At 39.3% G+C, this 14,875-nt stretch overlaps 1 protein-coding gene across 3 annotated transcripts in view; it reads right to left on the bottom strand.

Moving 5' to 3' along the window:
• The window catches only part of LOC127807485 (O-fucosyltransferase 9), a 43,981-nt gene extending 30,145 nt beyond the window's left edge, over positions 1-13,836 (bottom strand). The window contains exons 1-3 of one of the 3 annotated variants that reach the window (XM_052345364.1): positions 13,117-13,836; positions 12,571-12,643; positions 11,246-11,322 (exon numbers count right to left, since the gene is read on the bottom strand). In XM_052345364.1, coding sequence (XP_052201324.1) covers positions 11,246-11,322; positions 12,571-12,643; positions 13,117-13,497 — 531 coding nt within the window. In that variant the 5' untranslated portion in view covers positions 13,498-13,836. The remainder of the gene's footprint in view (positions 1-11,245; positions 11,323-12,570; positions 12,644-13,116) is intronic. The other 2 variants (XM_052345363.1, XM_052345362.1) reach the window with 2 other exon arrangements.
• Between the last annotated feature and the right edge of the window lie 1,039 nt (positions 13,837-14,875).

The following is a 14,875-nucleotide window of genomic DNA, read 5'->3' as shown; positions in this document are numbered from 1 at the left end:
ATGATCCACGGGAGTATCTATAGGTCGAGAATCAAGCATACCAATCTCCTCCAAGATATCTAAGGGATACTTCCACTAAAAAATGTGCACACCATGTACAGCTTAAGCTACCTCAATGCCAAGGAAATACTTCAACTTGCTCAAATCCTTAGTCTAAGGATGAGAGTGCATATGAACCTTCAACTGCCCAATACCGACCTCATCATGGCTAGTAATAACAATATCATCTACATACAATACCAAGTATACAAGTCCACTATTAGAATGGCAATAAAAAATTGAATGATCAGTTTCACTTCTAGTCATCCTAGACGACCATATGACATAACTAAAGCAACCAAACTAGCACCAAGGAGATTGCTTTAGGCCATACAAAGGCTTCTTCAAGCGACACACCAATCCAGACTCCCCCTAAACAATAAACCCAAGAGGTTGCTCCATATACACCTCCTCTTGAAAGTTGTCACGAAGAAAAGCATTTTTTATACCCAGTTGGTAAAAAGGCCATTATTGAATAGCAACCATAGGAAGAAAGACACAGACAAAAGCAATCTTAGCCACCAAAGAGAAGGTAACACTAAAATCCAACCCAAAACTCTTAAGTACATTCCTTAACAACCAACTAGTCTTTAGACAATCAATAGTGCCATCTGGACCAACCTTAAAGTAAACGCCCATCAATAACAAATAATAGACTTCCCCGAAGGATGAGTAACAAGATCCCATGTCTCATTAGCCAACAAGGCAGACATCTCCTCATCCATAGCATGTTGCCACCCAAGATGAGAAAGCATTTATCTTAGGAATAGAAATAGGAAAAAAAAAAACAAATACAAAAGCCGAATGAACTGGTGACAAACAATGATAGCTCACAAAAGTACAAATGGGATGAGGATTCCGAGTGGAATGTGTACCTTAGTGAATAAAAGCATGGGCAAAATGAAAGGAAGACAAAACAATAGCACCATCTGTAGACTTACAGAAAAAAAAAAAAAAATAGCACCATCTGTAGGAAGACATGGATCTAAAGGAACATCAACATCAACAATATGAGGTTTTGGAGCTAATATAGGAGGTAATAGAGTAAATGGTGCTTTAGAACAACAACAATAAGTCTAAAGAGAAGCGAGAATAACAGGAGTTGGAACAGAGACTAGGACTAGAGGATGAAAAGATCGAACAAGAAGAATATCATCAAGATGGGAAGAAGTACCAAATGGAGAAGAAAAAAAGGGAGTAAACTCAAAAAAGGTGACATAATAGAGAAAGTATCTACCAAGATTAGGTGAGTAGCACTTATATCCCTTCTGAAGACAAGAGAAGCCCAGAAACACACATTTAATAGGGCGAGGAGCAATTTATCACGCTAGGTGAGAGAAGATAGATAAAGCAAGTAGATCCAAAGACACAAGGGGGAATAGGATAGATAGGATCAGAAGAAAGAAAGCGAAGTGTGTAGAATGGATCCATTCAACACAAAAGATGGCATATGGTTGATCAAATAACAAGTCAGAATTCTTGCATCCTAGGAAAAAAAAAAAGGAACATGCATATTAAGTAGAAGAGTTCAAGCAGTCTCAATGAGATGACGATTTTCGTGTTCCACTAACCTATTTTGCTACGAGGTATAAGGACAAGAGGACTAATGAACAATACCTCGAGACAAGATAAAAGTTTGAAAAGTTGTAGAACAATACTCCTTAGCATCATCACTCTAAGGAATACGAATAGAACCAAGAAAGCAACCCAGTACTATCTTTCATTAAGTAGAGCCATACAATAAGAATAACAAAGAACATGTTTTCCTAACTAATAAGACTCACACACTAGAACAGTCAATGAAGACAAGGAAGGAACCATTTATCGAAGAGTGGATAAGTGAGGATGCAAGTTAGGAATGAATCTAAAGAGGAGAGGCCACTGTGGTAGCACAAGCAGTTGCCATAGATGATAGCAAGGCAAGATGGTAAAGTCCCTCAAACTCACGCCTAGTGCCAATCATCCGTCTAGTACCCCAATCCTACATAAAAAGGGAATCAGAATCAAAAATCACACAACAATGAAGGAATTGAGTGAGGTGACTAATAGAAATGAAATTATATGGACAACTAAGAACATGTAGTACAAAATTATGTGAAATAGATGGAAGTGGATCAGCCTTCCCATACCTGAGAGAATGGTTTTAGAACTATTAGCCACAGTAATAGGAGGAAGGGAAATAGGTGAATAAAAGTAAGAAAGTAAAGATTTATTACCAAAAATACATTCTAAAGTAGCAGAATTAAGAATCCTAGGACTACAAGAGGCATGTGAAAGAAATATACAAGAATTACCAACAAATGACATAGTAGAGGAAGAAGTAGCCTAGGCAACAAAAACTATAGGAAAGGATGCCTGTCGAGCTGCCTACAACGGACAATACTCTGCCAATTTCTCAGCAAATATAGTATAAATAGAGGTTGGTCTCTCAGTATGAGTAGAAGTACCTTCCACCACGCTCGGGTCAGAATCTGCCTCCGCCTTTGTCAGATGAAACACTCGAGCTGGTTGTAGGCCTGATTTTCCTTCTGGCTTCTTTCCTTGGTCAAACTTGCCTCGCTGGAGGCAGCTCCATGCATAATGTCCCCGTTGTTTGCAAGCATAGCATGTCACCTCCTTTTTGCCGCTTCCTCAATCTTCAACGCTTTCCTCGAAGGGCAGTCTCTCGCAAAATGTCCAGTTTCTCCACAAACAAAGCAACCGGCTCCCTTGCTTTTGGTCCCACACTTATTGCCAGCATGTCTTTTCTGGCACTTCTTGCAATACCTTTCCCTTTTCAATTTGGCTCCTTCCGGCTTCTTGAATTAGGCTACTAGAGGGTTTGTTGACTTGTCTTTGCTCTCCACTTCCTTTTTCGAATCACTACAAAGCTTCAGTTCTCCTTGAGCCATCATGTTTCGCTCAACGATAATGGCCTTCTCAACTGCATCTTCAAAAGTGCGAATGTTCCACGCGTACAAAACTTGCTTGACTTCCTTTTTGAGTCCTTGAAAAAACTTCTGGGCCTTCTCAAAATCGTCAGTGGTGTGCATGGGTACATACTTTATCAATTTGGAAAACTTGGCTTCGTACTGTACCACGGACATATCATCTGACTGGGTCAACTTCAAGAACTCTTCCTTTTTCACCTCTCTCCAGTACTCGGGAAAATACTTATCATTAAATGCAATCTTAAACTGCTCCCAAGTAATAGGTGTCACCCGCACATCCCCATTTTCTTGGACAGTATTTCGAGTCCTTAAGACTCCTGACATAGACTTCCACCAAATAGCTGCTTCTTCCTCTAACATAAATGTTGCACATCTTACCCAATGCTCTTCAGGGCATTCTAAGTGTTCCAACAGCTTTTTAGTTTGCTCCATCCAATATTCTCCGATGCTTGGGTCCACTTCCGGGTCACCTTTAAAACTTGGCGGATGTAAATCCCGATACATCGTCAGCCAATTTATGGTAGGGGTTTCTGATTTGTTCATTAAACTCATTATCATTTCAACAAACCTTTCAAATGACCTGTCACCACTTGGCATCCCTGAGCCGCTTCCTTCTGGGATGTCTCGAGATGACGACTGGGCCTGGCCCCTCCTTCTGTGAAGTCGCTCTTCACGGTTCATCTGCACAACGGCACAAGCGACATTCATTTTCTACTACACCATAGCCACACATACATACATACATAACACAAGTTTGAGCAATGCCATACAAGATGAAAGTTTTCCAACATGACTTATTTATTTACATAAACAAGATCAAGGCTTACAAAAGAGCTTTCCCCTTTACAAAATGATTTCAAAGAGAGGAAAAGCCTATAATCACCTTGAACCAAAACCACACGAAGACAAAATACATCATGTTCCCCCCCCCCCCCCCGGGCCCCCCAAAACCCAACCCTCTGAGCTCACCAGTCACCTAACATGACTTAGCCTGACCCATGGACTCCACATCGCGACCCTCGCCACTAGGCCCACATGGCCCATCTATCACATAACTACTCCGAGGCCTGCCCAGGATAACCCCGCCTTGGAGCTTCAAACTAACTGGGTCGTTGTAGTAGATTCCAATCTAGGTCTCGGACTCCTCCGAGGGTTCCTCATAAGGGGCTTCGGGAGAATCTACCTCCCTATCAAGGTCTTCTTTCGAATTGTCTATGGTTTCGTTGCTTCCCACGCTCTCTTCATCCAGTGCCCGCATGCCCACGAGCGACCTCTCAGGACTACCACACATTCGTCTCCCGGATCATCTCAATGAATAAGGCAAAGTTTTGAGACACTCGTAGACGCTAGCAATCCTCCTCGCGTACCGCCTCCATTTGCCATGGAGTAACTCCTTCACATAGTGCACATTTACTTCTCCCAATAATCCAGGAGGTAAGGCCGTGCCCGGGGTCTCCGCGATGACGTTCTCCACCCTGCTGAGGTAGCACTGGATGGACTCACTGGGTCTCATGACTGATAGGGCTAAAGTCCATTGGGCCTTCAGCCTCCGGATGTAGTCTCGCACTAGCCGCACTGAACAAAATGGGGTTCGTCTCTCTATACCTACGCACAAAACACCACACCATAGATATTAACCCAAGGTCATCACCACCACAACAATCATATCAACAAAACTATAATGCCCAGCAATCATGAAATCCCATCTCAAACTAAAACCACGCTCTGATACCAAACTGTAACGCCCCGCTCCCACCCACGGGTGTTACTCACGAATAGCCAGCTTACTATTCACACGCTAGGGACAAAGATAAAGAGACGGCTACGTTTCAATGAGAAACGACCTAGGTGGAATGGGGCGTTACAGTTTGGTATCAGAGCGTGGTTTCAGTTTGAGATGGGATTTCATGATTGCTGGGCATTATAGTTTTGTTGATATGATTGTTGTGGTGGTGATGACCTTGGGTTAATATCTATGGTGTGGTGTTTTGTGCGTAGGTATGGAGAGACGAACCCCATTTCGTTCAGTGCGGCTAGTGCGAGACTACATCCGGAGTCGGACGGCCCAATGGACTTTAGCCCTATCAGTCATGAGACCCAGTGAGTCCATCCAGTGCTACCTCAGCAGGGTGGAGAACGTCATCGTGGAGACCCCGGGCACGGCCTTACCTCCTAGATTATTGGGAGAAGTAAAGGTGCACTATGTGAAGGAGTTACTCCATGGCAAATGAAGGCGGTACGCGAGGAGGATTGCTAGGCGTCCACGAGTGTCTCAAAACTTTGCCTTATTCATTGAGATGATCCGGGAGACGAATGTGTGGCAGTCCTGAGAGGTCGCTCGTGGGCATGCGGGACCGGATGAAGAGAGCGTGGGAAGCAACGAAACCATAGACAATTCGAAAGAAGACCTTGATAGGGAGGTAGATTCTCCCGAAGCCCCTTATGAGGAACCCTCGGAGGAGTTCGAGACCCAGATTGAAATCTACTACAGTGACCCAGTCAGTTTGAAGCTCCGAGGTGGGGTTATCCAGAGCAGGCCTCGGAGTAGTTATGTGATAGATGGGCCATGTGGGCCTAGTGGCGAGGGTCGCGATGTGGAGGCCTATGGGTCAGGCTAAGTCATGTTAGGTGACTGGTGAGCTCAGAGGGTTGGGTTTTGGGGGGCCCAGGGGGGGGAACATGATGTATTTTGTCTTCGTGTGGTTTTGGTTCAAGGTGATTATAGGCTTTTCCTCTCTTTGAAATCATTTTGTAAAGGGGAAAGCTCTTTTGTAAGCCTTGATCTTGTTTATGTAAATAAATAAGTCATGTCGGAAAACTTTCATCTTGTATGGCATTGCTCAAACTTGTGTTATGTATGTATGTATGTGTGGCTATGGTGTAGTAGAAAATGAATGTCGCTTGTGCCGTTGTGCAGATGAACCGTGAAGAGCGACTTCACAGAAGGAGGGGCCAGGCCCAGTCGTCATCTCGAGACATCCCAGAAGGAAGCGGCTCAGGGATGCCAAGTGGTGACAGGTCATTTGAAAGGTTTGTTGAAATGATAATGAGTTTAATGAACAGATCAGAAACCCCTACCATAAATTGGCTGAAGATGTATCGGGATTTACATCCGCCAAGTTTTAAAGGTGACCCGGAAGTGGACCCAAGCATCGGAGAATATTGGATGGAGCAAACTAAAAAGCTGTTGGAACACTTAGAATGCCCTGAAGAGCATTAGGTAAGATGTGCAACATTTATGTTAGAGGAAGAAGCAGCTATTTGGTGAAAGTCTATTTCAAGAGTCTTTAAGGAATCGAAATACTATCCAAGAAAACGGGGATGTATGGGTGATACCTATTACTTGGGAGCAGTTTAAGACTGCATTTAATGATAAGTATTTTCCCGAGTACTAGAGAGAGGTGAAAAAGCAAGAGTTCTTAAAGTTGACCCAGTCAAATGATATGTCCGTGGTACAGTACGAAGCCAAGTTTTCCAAATTGATAAAGAATGTACCCATGTACACCACTGACGATTTTGAGAAGGCCCAAATTGATAATGTAATAACCTTGATGAGTTATGATAAAATTATCAATTAAGAGAATATTGGTATATGGAAATTTCCATAATTTCCCTTGAATTAAAGAGAAGGCATATAATATATAGGATGCCTTAGGAGGGGCAAAACGGTAATTTGGAGTTCCGCCCCATAAAAGAGTAAATTATTTTTGGAGAAATTATTTATAATGGAGAATTGATTTTGGGAGAATTTAATTCTTGTTTAAGTGCATGGATAATTAGAAATTAAAATGGAAGCCAAGTAGGTTAGATTGGTGACACTTGGCAAGATCTCATGGAATGGGATTTAATTTAATTTGGGAATAATAAATTAGTTTGATTAAGTGTAATTGGTGACACTTGGCATGATCTTGTGAAGCAAGAGTGGGGCTTAAAGAAATTCAAAAAGTAAAGAAATTAGTCTCTCAAGCATTAAATGAGAGTCATTATAGTGAGAATTAAAGAAATTCTTTATTAAATGGAAATTAGTCATGCATTTATGTGGGAAAATGGTGGATTAAAATAAATGCCAAATTAAAGGAATTATGTCTTTTAAGAGCAATTTAAATTAAATCAAAAAGAAAAAGATATTAGTCTCCATTAAATGCTTAAAAATTTATGGGATTTAAATTAAATAAAAAATGGAGAAAATAGTCAATCTTGAAATTAGTTATTATTTATTAATTTTGAAAATTGGAGAATTATGGGAATTGGATAATTGATCCAATGGTTGAGGATTGAGCTTGAAAAGAATCAAGATCTAATGGCGATAATTGAGTCTTGAAAGTGGCATGGATTGCCAAATTTGCAAGTTAAATAAATATCTAATAAGCCTAATAAAAGAATGGATGGTGGAGATGTAGTCTTTAGTTTATTATCAAGGGTGGAGATTTAAAGAGACTTGATGGCAAGAATTGTGTTTCACTAGAGAGTAGATATGGGTTCTCTTAAAATCAAAGGCTACGATTGAGTTTAGGAGAAGCACAAGGATTGTGCTAGTTTCAAAGGTTGGGATTTATTCTTCAAAAGATTAATCAAGGGCTAGAAATTAGTCTTGAACTTGTGAGATGTCAAGACTCATTATATAAAGGAAGAGAGACTTCTAAGAGGAGGTTTTGCTTGGTGGAAGAAATTAGAGATCGATGAGAGTTCTCTTGTGAGTTTCCAAAGGAGAGAAAGGTAAGTCTTGAGTTAAATCTCTTCTAGAAAGTAAGTAAGTTTTCATTCTCCTTTCATTTCTCTAGTCTTCAAGATTTTAAATGCTTTAAGAATATTTTTCTTAAGGTGGTTGAAAGCCAAAGAGAGAGTCTTGGCAAGTGAGGGCAGGGCTTGTAGCTTCAAGGATAAAGAGGTAAGGGATAACCCCAAGTGGTGGGGTTTGCTTGCATTTGTACTTGTTTTGAATGAGTTGCATGTAATGGTCATATTGCATGTTTTGTGTTCTAGTGGACTTATGACCATATGGAGGACTAGTGATGAGGGAGGAGTTAGTTGGTGCCTTAACCTATGTGGTTATGAGGGCATGGAGGACTACCCATAATATGTATTGCATTTGCATTACATGTTTATTTCTCGTGTTACATTTACATTTGCATAGCACCCTTACTGAGCATTGGCTCATAAGGTCCTTTGACCTCTATGTAGGTGGGGAATCATCTAAAGGAAAAAGAGTTTTGGAAGGTTGAAGGTAATGGAGCAAAGGAAATGGTTGTGAAGTTGTATGTATTTTGTGGATTTAGTGGATGATGTTGTATTTATTTTAGTTATTTATGTATGAATGCTTAATGTAGTTGAATAGTGGCAAACTTGGATGTTTTGGAAGACATTTGAGGTGTAAAAGCATTCTAAAAATTTTGGTTTTAAAAGAAAAAAATATATTTTTTTTTTTTAATTTTTCTTGGTGGCAGGTTGGGCTGGCGTGGCCAGGGGCGCGGCTAGCGCGGCCTACGCGCGCTGGGGGCGCGGCTGGTGCTGCCCCCCCCCCTTGCTACTGTTGAGATTTTTTTTTTATTATTTTATTTCTTTTTCTGTTTATTTAATATATATGATATTCTAGGAATTTCTGAAATAAAAGTATGTTTAAATAAATAGATAAATGAGTATTTAAGCCTCCAAATTAATTATTAAATTAATATAAATTTTGAGGCAAATGTGGGAAAATTCTTATATTTTGGAAAATAAATAATGGAGTATTTTCCTTAAATTTTGAAAAATGGATGAGGATGCTTAATGTTTGTATTTCAAAAATTTATTTCCTAAGGGTTGGAAATTTGAGGTATTTTGAAATAATTAAAGGGAAAAATCGATGGAGATTTGATAAGGAAAATTTTATTTAAATTTTTCCAAAGAATTATTAATCCAAATATTTTCTAAAGGTATTGGAAGTGAGATAAATGGGTTAATAGTTGGGGCAAAGAAAAATTATTTTCTTATAATTAAGGCCTTATGCCATAATTTATATAAAACAAGTGAGTTAGCTTTTTTTTGTCAAATCCTGGAAAGTCATCCTTAGCTCTTCATTAAGAGCTTGAGAAAGGGTGACACTTTGCGAGGTTTCGGGTTTTATTTTCGCGGGGTCGTTTCGATATTTCCCGGATCATTGAGTGGAACGAAGGGAGGGCAAAGCCTAGTTTCCACCTAGGTCGTTTCTCATTAAAACGTAGCCGTCTCTTTATCTTTGCCCTAGCGTGTGAATAGTAAGCTGGCTATTCGTGAGTAACACCCGTAGGTGGAGCGAGGCGTTACAATAAAGCTCCAAGAATCAAGGAAGGAATTTAAGTTTTGAAGTTTAAATCCAAAAGATAACAGATAGCCTAATTTGAATGTTAGTTACAGTTTTTTAAGTTTGAATTTACTCCTACTTTTTAGGGGATAAAGTAGTTTGAATTTACTCCTATTTTCTAGGGGATAAAGTGGCATATAACTTGTATAAATAGCTTCTCTTGGATTCAATGAATCTTCAAGTAAGCTTTCAAGAATTTTAAGCTCAATTGTAATGGCAAGAATACTAGAAACGTGCAATTACAGGAGAAGATGAACACACTCCAGAATTTGATGAAGTCATAGCTCAAAACTTGAGACAACGAAATTGACTGAATAAAGGCTGGTTGGAAATCAACAAGACAGAATCCTGGTGCAAAATGTTAGATTAAAGAATGTTATCTTAGGAGCACTTAGAAATAGATTATTTAGACCTAAATTACTGCCTCACACGCGCGCACAATCTCAGTCTTGAACGACAATAGAGATCAAATTAAAATGAATAAAAACAGAATGTAAATTGACAGAAATTTAAAGCAAACCACAGAAGAACACAAGCCTTTATCCTAGTTCAGATTGCCACTTAGGACAACCCTACATCCAGCCTCTAAAGCCTCTCGAGAGCAGCCTTCTTTGATTCAGACAGAATGATCACAGTACATATCCCTCACGATTACAAGACTTCAATATTACAAAGACTATTCTATCACACAGCCTTTCCTCTTTCGACTTTCTCGTGAAAATGAATAATAATTGATCCCTATGCCTAGACTGCTGTCCTATTTATAGAAAAAAAGGGCGTTAACTTCTAGGAAACTTATAATCAGTATAGATATTTCCAGTTTTGACCCCCAACTCAATTCTATTTACAAGCTGGAAAACCGCCTATCTATACCCCCAAATTGCGATGCATCCTAACTGTCAATATGCTGGATTTACTTGAGACAACACTCTAACAAAGAAGAATCAACAGATCAGATTGAAGAAGCGACCAGACCACTTCAGACCAGATCTAGATCAGATTGCTCCAGACCAGGTCTCATAAATTCCAAACCTACAGACCAGATCACACCAGTTCTAGGCCAGATCGCAACTCAGTCTAGATCAGATCAAATCGTAGCTTCTTATTACAGAAGTTCAGATTGATTACTTAACCAAGACTAATTTCTCACAACATAACAGATCGAGTAACCCCACATAGTGGGATAAAGGCTGGATATGTTGCTGTTGTTGTTTTAGAACAGATCAAGTAACACAGAAACCCTAGGTTATGAACTTCTCTCTAATGCTATGGCTCTAATACCATGTGAAGAAGAGAGAGAGAGGATCAAAATTCTCTATTCACTGCTAGGTTTATATACAACTCAAAATGAACTAACTCTATAACAACTGAAAGAAATAGCACTATGTACAACATTCCTAAGCTACATCCTTCTAACATATGTGATACAACTGGCAATGACATATACATGGAAGTTTCATCAAAAACTTTGGTCCATTTTAAAGCACAAGGAGAAGAACAAACTTGGACCAATCTTGTTTGAGCTAGAGGGGTCAAGCAAGAGAGTGATTCACGCATTGAAATGGTCGATACTCATCAGCTCCAAATTTGACCACTACAGGAGATGTCAAGCATTAATAATAAATGGAATATTTACAAAGTAAGATTTAATCAATATTATAGTATCAGTGTTTTTACATACCATGCTACAAATATCATGAGAAACAAATTGCTCTAAGTTTAACATTCATGAAGTTATGAAATAAAAATTAAAAAGTTATTAATTCTCCATTTAATCCCACTTGAGAACAACCTTGGCTCCATTCCATACACGTAAAGCATTATCCTTGGACAAAGAGAAAAGACCATACTTTTATCCCGCAAAAAGGGGATAATATGGGCATGTGTGTATCGATTAATAAATATGTAGACAGATAGATAGACAGACAGACAGATAGAGAGAGAGAGAGAAACATACAGATAAACGTTGTTGGTTCAAGCCACCATTTGCTTCAATTATAAGAAAACCATTTGATTTTGGCAATTCTGAGAACCCTTGAAGCATAATGCAAAATAATTAATAAAACAGCCAAGACAAAAAACCATGAAGCAAAAAGAGGACAATTCTTCAAAAACATTTATGAGGCAATAAAAAACACAGAATGATCAATATTGCTCTCTTATGGTTCTAGAGGAGTGAACACCACATGTTAACACTTAGAAAGGACCACAAGAGCACCTGGATAAAATAATTTGTTAGAATTTGGGTGGGTGTACTCAATATCTCACATTTTAAGGAATTATGATTCATGACTCCTTAAAATAAGGTAATGTTCCTCATAACAATTTACAAGTGGCTTAGAATGCCATTTTAAGCAATCAAGAGTTGACCGTACTTCTACTTGCATTTATTCAAGTGAGCATTTAGTAACTTCCCAAGGAGGGCAAATAGTTTTAGAGCTGCCTCATCATGAGGATTGTTATAGTCGTTATATGGCAGCGTGCATCATGAGCAAGGTCAGGTATAATGATAAGGGCCAAAATGAAATAATACTTTTATGCATGAAGTTCTAACTTACGTATATCCTAGCCTTGTGTTATGCCATCCTCGTATGCTTAAGGATTGAGTGTGGCATCATGTGCAACTAGTGTGTTATCTACCTTAAGAGGACTTGTGTTTGGGTTTGCAGCAAGTATCTGAATGAAAATAAGGGTGCATTCACCTCGTGCTATGGTGACCTAAATGTTTTTTAGTTAAGAATTTTGACACTTCATTAGCAATTAGGCATCGCATCTTGCAAAGTGTTGCAGTATCAAGTCCCACTTGGCTTTTTGATTGCCTTACAATAGAGCATGGCTCTTAAGTGGGTTTATGCTTGCATGTCATAATAAATCGTGGATACTTGGGCTCTTGGAGTTCAAGCAAGTGATCGTGACAAATCGCTTTCTATCACATGTAGTTAGATTTATTGACAAAATGAAAAATGACTTGAAAAAGTGCATGGGCAACATTATTCCTATTGTACAAGTTGTTGCCTTAAGGCTCATGGCAAGGATTTTCATTTCATAGAGCCTTAGCCTTAAGGGCTTGTGACTTTGAGCAAGGACTTATATGTGGAGTTTGGGAGTGTTATCTGTGTACCCATTGTCTGTACTATGACAATATTGGACAAGTGTTTCCCTCAAGGTCTGAATTAAAGGAAACCAAGCTTATATGTTCCACAAGCATATCGAGGTGTATAACTTACTTGTTAACTTAATCCTAAAATGATAAGAATTAAGAAGTGTATGAAAAACTCAAACCTGATTGAGAAATGTTATGATTGATGCAAGGTTTCCATCCTTGACTGAGCTTTGGAGTCCACACATGCATTAACTGCAGATTTTTTATGCCAGCATTTTGTAAGTTAAGCTGACTAAATTGCTAAAGATAGAATATAAAATTTGTGTTCATGTGAATGGATGTGAAAATGAAATCAGCTAAAGAAAATGAAACGTTGAAGAAGAACAAAATTAACTGACTAACGAACTAAGAGTGTTGATGAACTAAAAAAATAATCTTTTTTAGAAGAAAGAAAGGCACAGATAGGTTAGGTAGATTACATATGCGTTTGTGCCTTGAAAGGTGTCACATAAGGAATTCAAGGTACAGACTCCACATTGCCTTCAACTTCAACCCTCTATTTGTTCTCATTTCTGAAATTCTGGATTTATGATTCTATGAAATGCAACCAAACAATTCCCTAACAACTCTCTTTACACACACACACACACTCACACTCGTTTAGCAGCAACAGAAATCCAAAAAAAGCAGTAAAACAGAAAACACAAAAAAGAAAGGCGACTTACCGCACTGGAGGAGCTTCCGTTGTTTTCAGCCAGCATGAACGGCCAGAGCCTCTCAAAAACCTGAGGACTCCGATACACCGACCCCACAGGAGCCGCCTTGCCACCGCCACCGCCACTAACTTTACCAATAATAACAACGTCGAACCCTAAGCTCCCCATGTACAACAACATTCCCGATATATACAACAACGGTGCAACCAGAAGGACCCCTCGCCGCCTATACACGGCTGATATGAGCACATAAACTAACCGCTCCACAAAATTCTGCAGCTCGCCACTACCGGCCCGAAAACCCCCCAAATTCTTGGTGCGACCGTGGCGGAACCGCGGGGAAGACGGAGGCGACGGCGTCGACCTCCCAAGGCGGCTGTAGCCGTGCATCTTCCGGCGAGTCCTTCCTAGGATCCAATTGCGAGAGCAGTTACTTATAAACCCTAGAAAATTGTACAGATCTGATTGGCTCTCGAGGAGATGAATTTCCAACCTGAACGGTTGGTTGAAACTCAGAATCTTAATTCAAAGGCCTGTGATTCACAGGAACTCATTTCCCGATGTCGGTCTCTACCTAGCGCCGTAAATGCCTGTGCGCATACACACACACATATATATAGAGACAGAGAGAGAGAGAGGAGCGTCGGTCAGGGAAAATGTCACCTACCGAACGGACAACTTTTTATTAAGGCCTTTTTCCTTTGTATTAAGTCCGAGAGAGAGACAGCAGCGTCGGTCAGGGAAAATGCCAGCTACCGAACGGACAACCCTTTTTCCTTTGTACCAAGTCCCTCTCACTCTTCTTAATCCCATCCCGTAACTTTCCAGAGTCCGCGTGTCAGCCCCGGAGGTGGGTCCCAGACTTGGACCATAACATCCTCCTTTCTTATTTTTTTAGAAAATTTTAAAAAATAGCACGCTTTGTACTAAACTTTCAAAAAAAAAAAATATGACACTTTAAAAATTTTTACAAAATTAAGGCTTTCGAACTTTTATTGGACAAAATACTCTCACTTGTAACTAGCTTGCTATACGATCATGTCTTCTTTTCTGTCACTCACATTCTTACTCTACTGCTGTTAATCTCTCTTACTCGTCTTTCTCTATCTCTATCTGAGTGTTACTGCTTCTTCAAAGCTATCATTGTTATTCACTCGACAAAGTCTTATTCATCAATCGTCTTATTCAAAATCATCGTTACTTTTGCACATCAATCGGCTTTTCTTCATATAGGTATTTAGATATTTTCCAATATTTGAAGAGAGTTGGTAAACGAGTCTGAGTAGTTTGGGTGAGTTTAGGATAGTTTATCCTATTTTTGGCTATTTTTTGAATGAAAAAATAATGAGTGAAAATTACGCATTTCGCTGGTTTGGACATATACCGGTTGATATATTGACAATTTATGTCATAATATATTTCAACCGATATAGGTTCAAACACAAAAGCATCATGAAAAATGATGCATCAGTTTCATTACCGATCTTAGAAGGATATTTATCAACCGATATATAGGTTTCGACATCATTTATCTACTAATACTGATATATCGGTATCATATTATCGATTGAGGTCTTTTGTAAACTGATATCTATTAATCGATATGACCTTACACAACCAACATTTGGAAACCGATATACCTTAGAAAAGCTAATATGTTTTTATTTAATTTAGAAATCATTTCAATGTATATTATAGGAATGTAAGCTTCGAGGCCTGTGTTTATTGTGGTGATGTATGGAGGTCAGTGGCAATATGATGTTGATGC

Source organism: Diospyros lotus, chromosome 8 (genome assembly GCF_014633365.1).
Source record: "Diospyros lotus cultivar Yz01 chromosome 8, ASM1463336v1, whole genome shotgun sequence".
In the NCBI taxonomy this organism is placed as follows: Eukaryota; Viridiplantae; Streptophyta; class Magnoliopsida; order Ericales; family Ebenaceae; genus Diospyros; species Diospyros lotus.
The sequence above is the reverse complement of the archived record's forward strand: the minus strand, read 5'-3'. Positions and strand labels throughout refer to the sequence as shown.